General features: G+C 36.9%; 2 protein-coding genes across 3 annotated transcripts; both read right to left on the bottom strand.

The window, feature by feature from the left end:
* Positions 1-3,996, bottom strand: LOC132059724 (BTB/POZ domain-containing protein At1g67900-like). Of its 2 annotated transcripts, none has more exons than XM_059452464.1 (5): positions 3,860-3,996; positions 3,135-3,276; positions 2,982-3,051; positions 1,303-2,556; positions 1-618 (listed from the first exon to the last, which is right to left on the bottom strand). In XM_059452464.1, the coding sequence occupies exons 2-5, from the start codon at positions 3,191-3,193 to the stop codon at positions 193-195; spliced, it is 1,809 nt and encodes a 602-aa protein (XP_059308447.1). In that variant the 5' UTR covers positions 3,194-3,276; positions 3,860-3,996; the 3' UTR covers positions 1-192. The 2 variants fall into 2 exon arrangements, with proteins under 2 accessions (XP_059308447.1, XP_059308446.1); XM_059452463.1 differs by having other exon boundaries at positions 3,791-3,939.
* An 8,219-nt stretch (positions 3,997-12,215) lies between these two features.
* Positions 12,216-13,841, bottom strand: LOC132061326 (uncharacterized). Its single transcript, XM_059454166.1, has 3 exons — positions 13,557-13,841; positions 12,841-12,952; positions 12,216-12,427 (listed from the first exon to the last, which is right to left on the bottom strand). Exons 1-3 carry the CDS (start codon positions 13,839-13,841, stop codon positions 12,216-12,218), a joined length of 609 nt encoding a protein of 202 aa, XP_059310149.1.
* Between the last annotated feature and the right edge of the window lie 2,015 nt (positions 13,842-15,856).

Here is a 15,856-nt window from a genome sequence, read left to right as displayed (position 1 = left end):
TTAAACCAATAATTCACATTTCATTTTACTTTCCTAAACATTACAGTTTGTTTCCGACAAGTAAAAGAAAGGGATAAATAAATATTTAATTAGCAACAATAGTAAAAACAGAGTATACTTTACCTTTCAAATAACCTCCTCCTTACCCCTTCCCCAAACCCAACAAAGAAACTAAGCAACAAAAAAAAAGTTTTAGTTCTTTTCACTTGCAACTGATCTATTACTGGACCACAACTTACTAAACATTCTCTTAGGTTTTATTCTTGAAGATCTGCCATTTCCATGAACATAATTTTCGTCCAAATCTTCGTTCAGCTTCATCTTCAGAGTCGAAATCTTGCCTGAGGCACTCCATTGATCATCATTGGTGAAAGATGCAGAAGTCTTTGATGTGTCATCGTGGTTAGCTAAAAGAGCCTTGATGTTGCTCGGAAGCTCAGTTACATGTCCACCAGACATGGTGGCTCGCGCTTGTTCGAAGAAGAGAACTTGAACTACTACTCTTAGTGGGAGCAGTTCATTTTGTGCTGCATGCATGCAAACTTCCATCGATAATTTCTTGCAGTCTAACATTCTGCACAAACGCTTTCTTTCATTCTTGTTCAGACCTGGATGCCCCTACATTTTTATAGTAAAACAAGCAAGAATTTAACAACGGATTTTTAAACTGTTAAAAGGACAGCCGGGTGTAAGCTCCCGAAATGGCTGGGTCATGAAAAGGGCCGACCATAAAGTGCCATTTACGCAAGATTACCCCGCATTTCGCAAAGAGGCTATTTCACGCTGAACCGATGACCTCCTTGTCACATGGCAGTAACTTTACCAGTTATGCCAAGGCTCCCCTTCCGTATTTTTAAACTATTAGGTCACCTAAAACATATAACTATAAGTAACTGCTCATAATATGTGAAACTAATTATTTACAATATGTTGAATTATACTGTTAAGTTTGTGTAAATTGTTAGCGTGTTTAAGTTAAATAGAGAGGTTCCACAAACAATTACCATTAGTCCAGGTTCAATGTCTGTGTTAAAAAAGGGGATTGCAGATATAACTATGCCTATTACAATCAAGTCAGTTCAACCTTTTAACTATGACAATTCTTGACTTGGGACGTTTCAGAGGTCAAAGGAATTGGTTTTCTGCTAAAATGATATTAGCCCACATTGTAACTTCTAGCCAATAATATATTTTCTCTTCTATTTCACTTTCAGTTTCTCGAACTACGCTTGAACATAAAATTATTGGAAAATCCATAAAATAAATTAGAGGAAGATTTGTGTGATCTAACATCCAGTTTACCTTAAGATAGATGTCAATGGCTCGATAAAGATCATCATGGTCGAGCCTTGAAAATTCAGGAATTGCTTCAGCAATGGAAACGAATTTCGACAGTGGCAACTTTTCCTCCGTGGCAATCTGTTGGAGATATCCATCGACAAGCTTAGCTACTTTGAGTTTAGAGCTATGTGATGCAGAAGATGATCTCCTACTTTCCTGAAACTCGAGATCAATATTCTCGGCAGACCGGGATCTTCTTCTTCTCTCGAAATTCCCTTTGATTCGTCGTGGAGGACTTGTTGGCGGACTTTGACCTTGTAGCATGAAGTACTGTTCTAATATGGTCATAACAATATCCACATCATAAATTGTATCACTTGTTTTCGATACACAAGGTATTAACAGATCACCAACTGTAGCATCCTCTAACTGAATTCCAACTCTTCTTGCCAATTCCATCTTTGATGAAGAAGATGCCTTTAAAATGTTGGCTGCTTTAAGCAATTTTAATAGAAAGCTACAAGAAGCAGCTCCTTTTTCAGCTGGTAATAAGCTGATAATTGACTCCAACAGCAGCCTATGTTTCCCAATTGAATTTGAGTCAGAGCGATTTGCATACTTTGATATGTTTGGTAGCCATCGAGAGGCGTAAATTCGCAATGCATCACCAATAAGATTAGCAGGTACTCTTCCACCAGATTTTATAGCTATCATTGTTCTCCAATATAGATCAATACTCAATTCTGCTAAATCTTCAGCCCACCAGTCTTTACATAAAGGTTTACTATTATGCCTTAGGCTTTCTGATCCATTGCACGAAATTACATCATCTCTTCCGCCTCTTTTTGAGTAACTACGTGACAAATTCGTTTTGATAGGATTGGATAAAACCTTTGAAGCAATGGCTTCGATACATTTGCTCGTTATTCCAAGGTCTTCGGACCATAAAGGAAATGACTTGGTGTTTTGTAACGTCACGATTGAGTCTCTCCAACCTGAAAGTACGCAAGAATTGAGGAACACTTCTAGTTTGCAAACTAAGTTTCCCTTTTCGACATCTTCTGTCATTTGTAGATATTCGGCTGCACAGCGTACTGGAACAATGTTGTGAGCACTGAGAGTGATGGTGATTCCATAGCAGAATTTAGCACACAGCTCAAAGTCTTCTATGCTACAAGGAAAATCTGGTAGTTTGACTATTTGTTGTTGAGAGATTTTTTCTGGACTTTCAAAGCATACCCTCTGCAGCCTTAAACACTTGGAAAACAGGGGAAACTGTTTTTTTTCAAGAAACAGATAATGAGAAGGTTTTTTCAGGAAAAAAAAGGGGGATAGTGCTAAAAAAAACACACCTTAACTATCACTTTTTCATCATTTTCACATCCCAACTATCAATTGTTCCCTTTTCCTACTTGAACTATCACCATCTATACATTAAAACACATCTCGAAATTGACTAGGCCAACTATCAGTTTTTTTTTTTTTTTTTTAATGACAGTATCAGTTGTTTTCTTTTCCTACCTAAACTATCACTATCTACTCAACTAGTTAAGTAGATGGGTTGAGTAGATGGTGATAGTTCAGGTAGGAAAAATGAGCAATCTGATAGTAAAAAATGTGAATTAAAAAAAGCTGCGAAAAAGATTAACGTAAAAGTAAAATAAAAAAGGGAAGAAAAGAAAGTTGGTAGAGAATTTAACCTTGTGAAGCAAATATCTGCTACTCTTTACATGGACTATGAGATCACTTGAAATTTCAGAGGAGACTGATCTGTATCAAGAAAAGAAAGAACATGGTTAGAGTCTATTATATATCTGAAGTATGTTTAATTCAGAAAGTAAAATTGAAGTTACCTAACAGCCTCAGTAGTGAAGAAAGTGTCAGGCCGAGATCCAAGTTTCATAAACTTCATGTCTGATTTCTCTTTTTGGTTGTTAATTCAGCAGAATTTAGCAGATATGAAATACCATAGCATAGTCAGACACACAAAACCACCTGCAAGCAGTAGATATTGTCGGAAGACAAAACAACCAACTAACTATACCCTGTGAATTTCCTATATATTTGGTAAATCAAACAAGAAAGTTATTTTATCAACCCCCAAGTAGTTCTTTAACAGGCAATGAAAAAAAGAAGTGTAGAAAAGGGCAGAGAAACTACTGGATTTGCTACTATCTGCCAAGTAGAGACTCAATTTATTTATACTAAAAATAGCCAAAATGTCATGAACCAAGAAAATCAAGCTTCTCTTTCAGTCAAATTCTCTACCCCATTATGATTTAGACGTGCCAACAGAAGAACAAATGGCACTCAAATATCTCATCAAGATCAAAGGATGATAGTAGCACAAGTCAATTTTCTTAAAAACCTATAAGGACTATTCTGTAGGTTTTTTTTTTTTTTTTTTTTGTCCCTCAAGAGAAACGTAGAGCCACATGAATATGGAGTACTAATACATATAAGCAAAAATGTATATGACAAACAAAAAAATTTAAGGTTGTTATAGTACTTCCAAAGAACTGAAATATCATTTCTTGAAAATGTCTTTTATTAGGACTTGAAGAGATAGAGGCACTGCCTTAATTTTGGTATCTTTCTGTTGCCAGCGTGCTAGTAATGAGAGGGAGGCCACGCCAATTAGTGCCCTTCCTTCTCATCATTGCTTCAGCAACTTTTCTATTCCTATTTTACGCCCTTGGATTAGTTTAGACAAATTTTGGACAAAAGATATACACAAAAGCGATAATGATATAAAGAGAAGACTGAGAGAAATATATAAAATTAAAAGAAATACTTCCTCTGTTTCAATTTATGTGAATCTATTTCCTTTTTAGTCCGTGTCAAAATGAATGACCGCTTTCCTAATTTGGAAATAAATTCACTTTATGAAGTGATTTACAGCCACACAAATATTCAAGACTTATTTTGAACCACAAGTTTAAAAGTCTTCACTCTTTCTTAAATATCGTCTTTAATAAATGGGTTCATATAAATTGAAACGGAGGGAGTAATATGATGTGTATCTAGGGGTGGAGTCATAGTGGAGTTTATTGTTTCGACGGAATTCAGTAGTTTTAGTCCAAACTCTATATTTATTTAATGAAGAAATTGCTTGACTATTTGCCCTTCAAATGGGTTGATCTCTAATATTTAGTTATGCCTAGTGGACATAAGTTCTTTAAGGGTGCAGGACATAACTCGTGTGATATTATGATATGAAAATATAAATTAATATCACGATATGAAAATATAAATTAATATCACACATAAAAAGTTACTTGTGATAAGGGGCATAAATAAAAAATTCAACACAAAATAAGGACATAGGTGCCAATGACCCTGTATAAATAATTTATTTAAAACTTAGTAAATTGTCTTTTTAAAAATTTAAGATTCTAGCTCTACCTACTTGTGTGTCACCATCAAAGTTGGCTTTCATCTATTCTCATTTAAGAGCCTCAAGTTCATGATATACATTTCGATACAAATTTCCTTTATGGCTTTTAATACATCTATACAAGCAGACCAGCAAGCATTTAAAGTACATGGGCCATAGCCAGGGGCTGACCCAACGTGTTGGGTGTTTGGGGGGGGGGGGGCACGTGCCCCCTAATTTCGAAATAAATCCTATATATATATAATATATACCCTAAAAACTATGAGATATTTTAAAAGGACCTCTCAAACATAATTGCAAAAGTAGTTCAGTTGGTAGGAGTGTATACAGTCTTCATGGTCACCACCCGAGATCAAATCTAAACCAACACAATTTTTTTGGCCTATATACTTGTATTTTCACGACTACTACGCTATTAGTTACCGATCCGACACGGAATTATCCCTCAGTCGTCATTAAAATTTTTGTTGCCGTGTATGTTATGATAATGGTGCCCCCACCGTCTTACAATCTTGGGTCCGCCTCTGGCCATAGCTAATGAATATAAGTTTGTTTATATTTGTAGGTGAAAAGTAGATATTAGTTTTCTATAAGAAGAAAGGAAAACAATAAAAGATTTTTCGTCATAATTATGTTGTGAGGCTAAAGGTAGTTGAAAATGTTAGTAGATTTTTTTTTCTGCATTGGATTCTTCTCAGAAAAAAATTGCATACCTTTTATTTAAAATTTCATAATCTTCATATTAATGACGAAATCTATCACATTGATAGTCTGATAGAAACTTGAAGAGGTCCAATGATACATGAATAAACCTATTCAAATGGCATGCAAGTATTTGGCGGTGGCTATTATTATTATTATTATTATTATTATTATTGTTATTATTATTATTATTATTATTATTATTATTATTATTATTATTATTATTATTATTATTATTATTATTATTATTATTATTCAGCCACATTATTATTCAGCCACATTATTATTCAGCCACCCGTTAGGCTAACTGATATGCTAATGTTTGTGCCGTTAGGTATATTTGTTATTATCATTCTCAATCATATTATATTCTTTTACTTTTATTTATTTATTAGTTAATATTTTAAGCATATAAAATCTTGACTAGAAATGTCATCATTTCATCGGTGGCTTGTTGAGAATCGTTTCATGTTATGATTGATGTTGCTGCTGGATAATAATTGAAATTATTTTTGTGTACGACACAATTTCATATCAACCAAATGTGCCTCAGAAAGATTCATGGATCATTTCCAATTATGAGTTTTTTGTGTAAAATTTTCCTGCTTTGGTAATTTGAGATATAAGCTACATATCGTATTGCCTGTTAATTAAGGAAAAGTTGACCTGTATATATTCCGTCTTGGCTCAATCAGTGTCTACAACGTCTAGCTAGGCTCCAAGATTTGAAGGTGCTATGGCTCTACCAATGTCTGGCTAGGCCAGGACTCAACAAAGAGTTATCCCTGTCGATGCCTGGCCAGGTCCAGTACCCACCAACGAAATGGCTCGATCGCTGCCTGTTAGGTGAGTGAACAGTGGGGAAACTTTTTTTTTTTTTTTTTTTTTTTTTTTCTCATTTGGTGTCCGACATTCATATTAGGGCCCGACTAAATTCGGATTCTTCTCAGGAAGTCCCACATTGAGGGTAAAGAGATCTCTAATAAATGAGACTCCACCCACGGTTCGAACTCGAGGTCAACGATGGAGGAGTACTTACCTCATTACCACAACCTTTGTTGGTTAAACTGGGAAAGTTTCGACATACAAGGTGCGTTAATTAGTATACTCTAAAATAATATCCCTTGATAAAATCATTTTCTTAAGGTTACGTTACTTTGGATCATTGAAAAACTTCATTCAGAAAAATTAGTCTACCAAAAAGGAGAATTTGATTTTTGTCACTTATGGGCTAGATAGGGATGGTGGAATTTAACATTTGCATGATTACATCAGTTTTCTTTGGCACAGCATGTCAAAACCACCTAATAATATGTCAATTCTTAGTCCATATTTGACTTGCTTGAATCAACACTTAAACAATGTTGTTACGAATGTATATTTAAAAAGATCAATAAAATATGATCTTCATCGTTTATTAAACATATTACACGATAGTCACATGTCATCTAATGCTAATGACATAATAGCAAAGTGCCCTCTCACCTCTCCTAAAGTAGACGCATGCTTATTCTTTGAGTTTAATGACAAATGTTCCTAGGTAGAAAAAATGTTACACCCCTGCAAAATTTTGAGCATGTACTGCCCTCAAGTTTAACTATTTTTCAAAAAAAAGATAGAGAGAGAGAGAGGACAACAATTAACTTAGCTAAAATGACATTTTTCCACCGGCTATTTATGTGATGAAGAGAAATATCCCACATCAGTGATGGATGGGATCTCTGGACTCCTTATATGCCTTGGGCAATACTATGCTCTTTGAGTTAGCTTTTGGAGTGTAATTAAGTTTAGGGCTAGGCATAATATGGTTCAAACAAAAAAAACCGACTGAACCGAACCGAAGTTATTTTCGGTTTCGGTTTTTCGGTTTATTCGGTCCGGTTCGGTTTAAATTTATAAGATTACAACAATTCGGTTCGGTTTTCGGTTTATGCAAAATTTAATTTGGTTAAACCGAAAAACCGAATTTTAACAAGCCACTTTTTTCTTGAAACATATATATATATATATATATATATATATATATATATATATATATATATATATATATATATATCTTGTGACAATGGGTGTTATCTTAGTAATATTAACAATGCAAATTGTGAATAAAAACCTCTTCTTATAAGGAACTACTGATAATCTCCATTCCCTCTGTCATATCTCTTGAATTGCAGAGAAGATGTTGGCTGATAAACAAGAAATACTAGTAATAGAGGACTTAAGTGAAATGTGGGGAAAAGTTCTGCCACTGCATTAATTTGTATTTTGGTTGATGAAATGATTATTATGCGATCAACAATACACTTTTCTACTTGTCTCATACCAAGCTCTATTAGGATTTTCTGGAATGATGAAGTATCGGCTTGATGCTTAACTATATCATGCATATCTAAACCAAAGAAACTGACCGAATAAATCGAACTGAAATTACAAAAATCGAATTGAACAAAAGTTATTTCAGTTCGGTTTTGGTTCTCGTTTTTTACAAACCAAAAAACCGAACCGAAATTGTGAAACCGAACCAAACCGACCGAACTCCTAGCCCTAATTAAGTTAGGCCCAAGACCTAATTTAGCCTGATATCAGATCCAGGCCCATCCGATGTGGACACCCCGAGATTTTGGAGGGAGCCGGAGGGGGGTGGGGGTGGAATGCCCCTCTCGACCAATTGAAGGGGCTGGAAATACCTCGATGCATGATTATGCACGCTCCAGTTCGGGAAGGGTCTGGCTATAGGGGGAGGGGGGGGGGGTGTTAAATGATGAAGAGAAATATCTCACATCGGTGAGGGATCATATCCTTAGACTCCTTATATGGCTTGGGCAATCCTCCTCTCTTTGAGTTAGGCCCAAGGCCTAATTTGGCAGAAAATGTTTTCCGACAAATATTTTCTTATTTTCCCTTATTTGGTTGCTCTAAATATCTTGAAAAAATGATTTCCTCAAATAGGAGAAAAAATTTTCCTTAAAAATTTGGCAGAAATCATTTTTCGGATCAATAAAAACACATCAACGCATCCCCGACTCATGACCCCCACATTATCCGCCCACCCCTCCTACCTGCCTACCCACCTACGCTTACGCCTACTCCTACCCCTACCCCACTCCTACCTATCCAACCCACCACCTCCGCTTAACCTCTAACCCCCTGCCTACCCCACTTACCACCCACTGTCCCTACCCACCACCCCCATCCCCACCCCGCCTAGCTAGCCCTCTACTAACCTCCCCCCCCCCCAAAATCCCAAACCCCTTCCTGCCTCCTCCTCCCACCCTGCCTATCCCCCACCACAAGAAGTTGCATTCCGAATTCAAAAACCTCATAGTGTTTTTTTTATATATATATATGTGAATGTTCTTAAAATGACTTTTTCCAACTTACGTACCAAACACAAGAAAATGGGTAAGAAATCACTTGTTCACCGAGAAAATAATTTCCTGAAAAACATTCTCCATGAAAATATTTCCCGTCGTACCAAACACACCCCTAATCTTTTTTTTCTAGAAATCATTTTTGGCGTACAGTAAACTATTAGATAAACCAGGGATATTGTGCACTAACATGTGTAGCGTGCCGATTTAAAGGGGCTGTGGTGGTATTGTGAGCAACGCTTTGCCAACCACTATCACTAAGGCCATGTACGGGGTCGCTATCATTGCCACCTTACGGGGTTACCAATCGACATATGGGGCCCTTATTCTTTTCACCTATTATTTTTGTGGTGGGCCTTAAACCTTGTCATATACACCTAGTAATGTATCCTCCAAATATGGTTAAGATAGTGTCATTTTAATGGTGAGATGTGGAGCATGGAACATCTTTGGACAATTTGGAGGGTTTGATCCCACTTGACACTTGGTAGTTTCAGAAATTTGTCCTCAAGCAAATGCTTTCACTAACCCTTGATCACTTTTAGGACTCGTTAGGTCATAAAAATTACGGAAAAGGCTCAAATATGCCATTCAACTATAAAAAATGGCTCATTTATGCCACTTATCAATAGTTTGGCTCATTTATGCCATCGAACTATAGGAAATGACTCATTTATGCCATCGAACTATAGGAAATGGCTCATTTATGCCACTCATCAATAGTTTGACTCATTTATGCCATCACCCGTTAATAAAAATGACTCATCCATGCCATATTTCAGTAAAGCTGGTTTTACAATACCACATATGACACGTGGCCTCCAACTAGATTATGGTTGTGGGGTAAGGTGTATGGGTCTGATATTTTATTAATTTGGTATTTAAAATTGGGCTGGTTTAACTAAACGACGTAGACCTCTAATTGGAGGCCACGTGTCATATCTGGTATTATAAAATCGGCGTTAATAAAAAATGGCATGAATGAGACATTTTGGTAACGAGTGATGGCATAAATGAGTCAAAATATTGATAAGTGGCATAAATGAGCCATTTCCTATAGTTCGATGGCATAAATGAGCCATTTCCTATAGTTCGATAGCATAAATGAGCAAAACTATTGACGAGTGGCATAAATGAGCCATTTCCGATAGTTGGATGGCATATTTGAGCCTTTTCCGTAAAAAATATTATTATTTCTGGAATAATTTCTGACTCTATTTTGAAAATCAGCGTTTGACCATGACAACTTCAAACTCAACTTAAAGTTGTATTTCAGATTTGCAAAACAACTTATAACCTAGTTTCCAACTCACTTTTCACTTTTGAAGATGTATTTAAGTACAATCAAGTCTGAACGTCATTCCAAATATTATTTGGAGAAAGTATAACCAAACACAACTTTATCTTCAACTTCAACTCCATAAATTTCAAATAAAGTGAAAATATTTGGAATCTATGGCCAAACGCCTACTTAGAGTAATCCTGATTTAGTACCCCACAAGTTATGCTCATAACATCCAACCATCTCAATATTCAAGAATTGATAGAATATATGAGTCCACCAAATAGTATAGAGAACCAGGTTCTCTATCTGTTCCCTTAAGTAAGACAGAAAGTAAATAACACAAGATATTTACGTGAAAAACTCCTTGCTCAATGTATTAAAAATCACGACCCATTGCAGTAGGATTTTCTCAACTTCACTATAAATGAGCAACTTCAGATTACAACATATTGCAACCTAGGAATTAAACTCTTAATCGTTCCCTCTTACAATAACTCTATTGTAAGCCCTTTACAATAACTCTATTGCAAATAACCCACCTTGACTAACTCTAGCCAAGTGAACAACTCATAAAGGTTGAAGATCTGTTCTACTATTACACTTCTTGAAAGCTGTGTAGGAATAAAAAATAAGAACAAAAGAAAAAGACTCAACAAACCTAAGGACTCAAAACACCTTCAGTGATTGAGAACTGGTCCTTCTGTTTGTTGTAGCTTTGTTCTTGAGAGCACCTTGAGAGGCAGCTGCTTGCACTTTGAGAAATATGAGATTTTCTGATTTACAAAGTGTTGGGTTTGCACTTGTATAATGTTGTTTATCTAGGAGGATCAAGTGTTGAGGTGAAAGGGACATTGCATTGTCCACTCGCACACTGCCGTTGTGCTACTGCACTGCTGTCAGTTGGTAGAGTGTCTGTCAGCAGCTTTACAACTGTAAAGTTGACTGAGCAACAACTAGAACCTGATCGCATCTGGTTCCTCGGATTAGTTTGTGAAAGTGACACTTCATTACTGTAATTGTGTTGTCGTCGCACCGTCGTCGCACTGGCAAAGGTCAATTTTACATGCAGTCGACTTGCACCGCCTAGAACCTGATCCCATCTGGTTCCTCGAAAAACATATTTGGTTCCTTGAATTAGTTTGTCAAATAATCAAAACTCATAATACCATAACTTATCAATTTCCCCTTCGATGATGACAAACCCATAATTGATATTCCTCCTGAGAACCAGATTCCCCACTTGTTCCCCCTGATAATCAAGCCCATCTATCAACATTTCCACCAATATGTTAGCATCGGATCTTCCCCATTAATTATCTTCCCCCTTTTAGCATTATCGAAAAGATTAAACCAAAGATTCAAAATTAGGAAATCAACATTAACTCACAGCCGCTTAGGCAACACTAACATAAGCAAAATCAAAACGAAAATGGTTGAGGAATATTGCATAAAACCAAAGAGATTGCCTAACTTAAACCAACAAGAGATAGTAGATTCATAAGCTCAGAATGTATTAAAAGACAAACTAGAGTGCCATTAATAAAATAGTCATTAAATCAAAGGGATAATAGGAGGAGAAAGGAACGAGGAAGAAGGACACAAGGAGTAAGGAAATGCGAGGCTAAGTGGATGGACCAGCTCAAGGAATCATTTTGAAAAGCTTGTCAATCCTTTCATTGGCAACCCACTGGTCATGGAGCAGTTGTTCAATCAAGTCCTCCACTTTCTTCTTCAGGTTTTCAACCTCAGCCTTCAGCTAAGCATTTTCTTCTTTCAATGGCCCATTGGCACCTGGTTACTCATTTCTTCATTTCTTCTTTGGCACACACTCAGATTCCTCAATAGTGCCCAAGGTGAACATCTACTTCCTAGACACTATTGTCTCCTTACCAACTTTGGCCTCACAATAGTAGAACACTTTGGTGAGGAAAAACTCATAAGGCAATTTATGTCTACCATCTTTAACTGTAGTCACCTTAAGCATATGCTCTAATATCAGAGCAGGCAACCCCTTCCCCAGAAATAGTTCTTTCATGTTTTGCAATCATATTCAAAAACTCCACTTCCTTTTTTTGGATGAGGAACCTAGTTCCTCACTTGAACTCAACTTCCTCTTCCTGAAAAGATAAGTTGTCCCTTTATTCTGTTAAGTTCCCTGAATCTTAGCACTAGGTCTCTTCTAAGCAACCACCGCTGACTTGTCGTTCCTTGATTTTTCCTTTCTTGAACTTTTCCTTTCAAGTGAAGTTTCCTCCACTTCAACTTCTTGCTCATTAGCCTCAACAACTACCAAATTTGATGGTGATACATCGTCTTCATCAACCAATGCAGTGTACTTATGGCTTTTACGAGTTCTTGAAGAACCAGGAGGAGAGGATTTTGGGGGTGAGACTAGAGGGTTTGGTTTAGAAGGGTTTGAAGATGGAGGGGTGTTTGGAATAGTTGTTCAGACTGAGACATTTTGGGATTTTTGCAGAAGAAGACACAGAAGATGATTTTGATATTTGGGGTTAAGAAGAGGAAATAGGAACGACTTTTGTGTATTTTGGTTTAGAGAATACAGTGTTTGTGAGTTGAGTGTGATTTTAGTAAAGGATTTAGAGATATGTGAAAAAGAAAGAGCTAATTTCGATTGGGGGTGAGATGAAGAGACGGAGGTTACAACTGGTCCTCTTTTAGTGGACTAGTTCAAAGCCAGGATTGTGTTTAGGATAAGGTTTAGGAGTTTTAGGCACGAAGGAGTCTTATTGACATCGCACAGCTAGTAAGTTCGAAAACACATAAGTACTGATGAAAATACTAACATGAGTCACAGGAACCAAGTTCCTTGACACTTTTCAAAATGAGGGCACAATCTTTGAAAAAAGCAATGTCACTCATCCTTGTGAAGTCTTGAGATTGCCAATGCGTGCATACCTGTAACAGTATAGAACTAAGTTAGATGTCAATTAAGATCCTTTTAGTGTATACCTGTCCTCTAAACATAGCCAGTCATTGAGGGATCTTGTAAGGGAACAATTAGTTGATCTTGATCAACCCCAGCTCCAAGTGATTTCTTTCAAAGGTTCCCTGCTTAGTGCTTTGGTGAATATGTCCGCTATCTAGTCCTCTGTTTTGCAAAACTTCATATAGATCAAACCCTTTTCAACAGTGTCCCTCAGGAAATGGTGCCTCACATTAATGTGCTTGGTTCTTTTGTGTTGCATTGGATTCTTTCCATATTGAGTGCACTTGTATTATCACACAACAAGAGCACACAATTTGTAAACGCACCAAAATCTTCAAGTTGTTGCTTGATCCAAAGCAATTGAGCACGGTAAGAGACAACAACTACATATTCAATGTTCTGCAATAGAATGAGCCACATAATTTTGTTTCTTTGTACCCTATGAGATCAAGCATGATCCTAGAAAATGAGCCATTCCTGAGGTGTTCTTTGTATCCACCAGATATCCAACATAATCAGCAACACCAAATCTAACCAGATATCCAAAGATAATCAAAGATCACCAAATCCAACCAAGTCAAAATTATCTCCTGAAGGATAGAAGAGGACTAGGTCCGTGGTCCCTTTGAGATAGCTCAAAATTCTTTTTGCATCCTTTAAATGAGATTCTTTTGGACTGGATAAAAATCTTGCACACAAACCAACACTAAACATAATGTCAAGTCTGCTTGCAGTCAGGTAGAGTAAGGAGCCAATAATACCCCTATACATAGTTTCATTAACAGGAGAACCAGGGTCATCCATGTCCAGCCGAGTAGCAATGGCTATAGAAGTATCAATGGTTTTAACACTCTCCATTTCAAACCTTTTCAACAGCTATTTGATGTATTTTTGTTGCCTGATCATGGTGCCTCTTGAAGTTTGCTTGACTAGCAGCCCAAGAAAGAAATTCAACTCACCCATCATGCTCATTTCAAACTCACTTCCCATGAGCTTTGAAAACTCTTTACATAGAGAATCATTTGTGGCACCAAAGATGATATCATCAACATACACCTACAAAATCAACAGGTTTCTGCCTCTTTTCTTCAGAAATAAATTGTTGTCAATCTTCCCCCTTATGAAGCTATTTTCAAGAAGGAATTTTGACAATCTCTCATACCAAACTCGAGGAGCCTGCCTTAAACCATACAGGGCCTTGTCAAGTTTATAAACATGCTCAGGATACTCATGATTTTCAAAACCAGGAGTTTGCATGGCAAAGACTTCCTCTTTCAAATAACCATTTAAGAAGGCACTTTTAACATCCATTTAGAACAATTTGAATTCCATATAAGATCCAAAAGCAATAAGAATCCTGATTGCTTCCATTCTTGCAATAGGAGCAAAAGTCTCATCATAGTCTATCCCTTCGTCTTGATTGTAACCTTGAACCACCAGCCTTGCTTTGTTTCTTGTTGTGTTTCCAAGTCCATCAAGCTTATTGTGAAACACCCACCTGGTTCCTATCACGAGTACGAAGGTTCTAGAGCTGTGTGCCATAATTTGTTCCTCTCAAATTAATAGAGTTCTTCTTGCATAGCTGTTATCCAGTCAATATCTTTCAATGCTTCCTTAATATTTTTGGGTTCAATTTGAGATAAGAAGGCTGAGAAGGCAAACATGTTTCTCGCCCTAGATTTAGTTTGAATACCAGAGCTAAGGGAGTGATCACATTATGAAGTGGATGAGATCCCTTGTGCTTCTAATTTGATACTTACACATTAGGTTGGCCAGAGTTTTGAGGATTCGAGGGAGCCAGTTCCTCTATTGTTAAACCATCATTATCTTCATCAGAGGCTTAACCTTCATCATTGGTTTGTCCAACCTCAGGGGTACCTGATACTGCATCAGCTACTCAATGCTCAACTTCATGTAGAGTAACGAAGGCACCAGGTTCATGTGTGCTTCTTGGGGATTCTACGCCATCTTCTTTATCATTTTTAGCATCAAACTTGCCCAAAGCTTCCTTATCATTGTTAAGAACAAAGAATTTTCACCCAAAGGCTCTTAGGTAAGTCAGCTTAGGTTTTCTCCCATTGCGTAGTTCATAGGAGTTTTCTCATGCAGGGACCTGATCATGCACCACTTTTTTTGGTTTGAATGAAGATCTGACCTGCTTTCCTTTTACACAAGCATCACAAACCTTGTGATCTCTGAACTTGATCTTTGGCAGCCCAAGAACTAGGTCCTTCGCAATCAGTTTGTTCAGTAGTGAGAAGCTTGTATGCCCCAACCGTCTGTACCATAGATCAGTATCATCATCAATAGTACTGAGGCATGGCAGATCTCCCATTTAGAGAATCAAAATCTACCACATAGATTTTCTTGTATCTTCTTGCAATCAAGACCACTTCTCCAGATATGATGTTTGTGACAAAGGTAGGAATCAGATGTGAACCTTACTTTATTTCCTCTATCACAAATTTGAGAAACACTCAACAAGCTATATTTCAAGCCATCTACATAGTATACATTTTCAATTGCATGGGAGAGTGTTTTGCCAATTTTTCCAATGCAAAGAACATAACCTTTCTTGCCATTTCCAAACGACACACTCCCATCTTGAAAGGCTTTGAGTGAGAGAAAATTCATCATATTTCCAGTCATATATTTTGAGCAGCCACTATCCATATACCATTTTTGACTGCTTTCTCTCACTCCAGCTTGCAAAGAGAGTGATTGATTAGATTTAGGAACCCAAACCAGTTTGGGTCCCTTGAGATGATAAAAAGGACGAATTAGACTACTTTTAGTCCATGCAGGCAACCCAGTTTTTCTTTGCTGGGGACCAGGTCCCTCTATTCTAGATTCCTTCTCGATGAAGTTCCTAT

The sequence above is a fragment of the Lycium ferocissimum genome, chromosome 6 (genome assembly GCF_029784015.1).
Source record: "Lycium ferocissimum isolate CSIRO_LF1 chromosome 6, AGI_CSIRO_Lferr_CH_V1, whole genome shotgun sequence".
NCBI lineage: Eukaryota > Viridiplantae > Streptophyta > Magnoliopsida > Solanales > Solanaceae > Lycium > Lycium ferocissimum.
Note: the sequence above shows the minus strand (reverse complement) of the source record. Positions and strands in the feature narration are given on the sequence as shown.

Excerpts from the sequence above, each read along its gene's own strand:
- LOC132059724 (XM_059452464.1), bottom strand. The coding sequence starts at position 3,193 with ATGAAGTTTATGAAACTTGGATCTCGGCCTGACACTTTCTTCACTACT. Across the intron at positions 3,052-3,134 it reads TTCACTACTGAGGCTGTTAG|ATCAGTCTCCTCTGAAATTT; the intron begins GTAACTTCAATT and ends TTCTTGATACAG. Across the intron at positions 2,557-2,981 it reads GCAGATATTTGCTTCACAAG|TTTCCCCTGTTTTCCAAGTG; the intron begins GTTAAATTCTCT and ends GAAAAAAAACAG.
- LOC132061326 (XM_059454166.1), bottom strand. The coding sequence starts at position 13,841 with ATGGAGAGTGTTAAAACCATTGATACTTCTATAGCCATTGCTACTCGG. Across the intron at positions 12,953-13,556 it reads CAGGAGATAATTTTGACTTG|GTATGCACGCATTGGCAATC; the intron begins GTTGGATTTGGT and ends ATACTGTTACAG. Across the intron at positions 12,428-12,840 it reads ACTTGGTTCCTGTGACTCAT|TCTCACCCCCAAAATCCTCT; the intron begins GTTAGTATTTTC and ends CAAACCCTCTAG.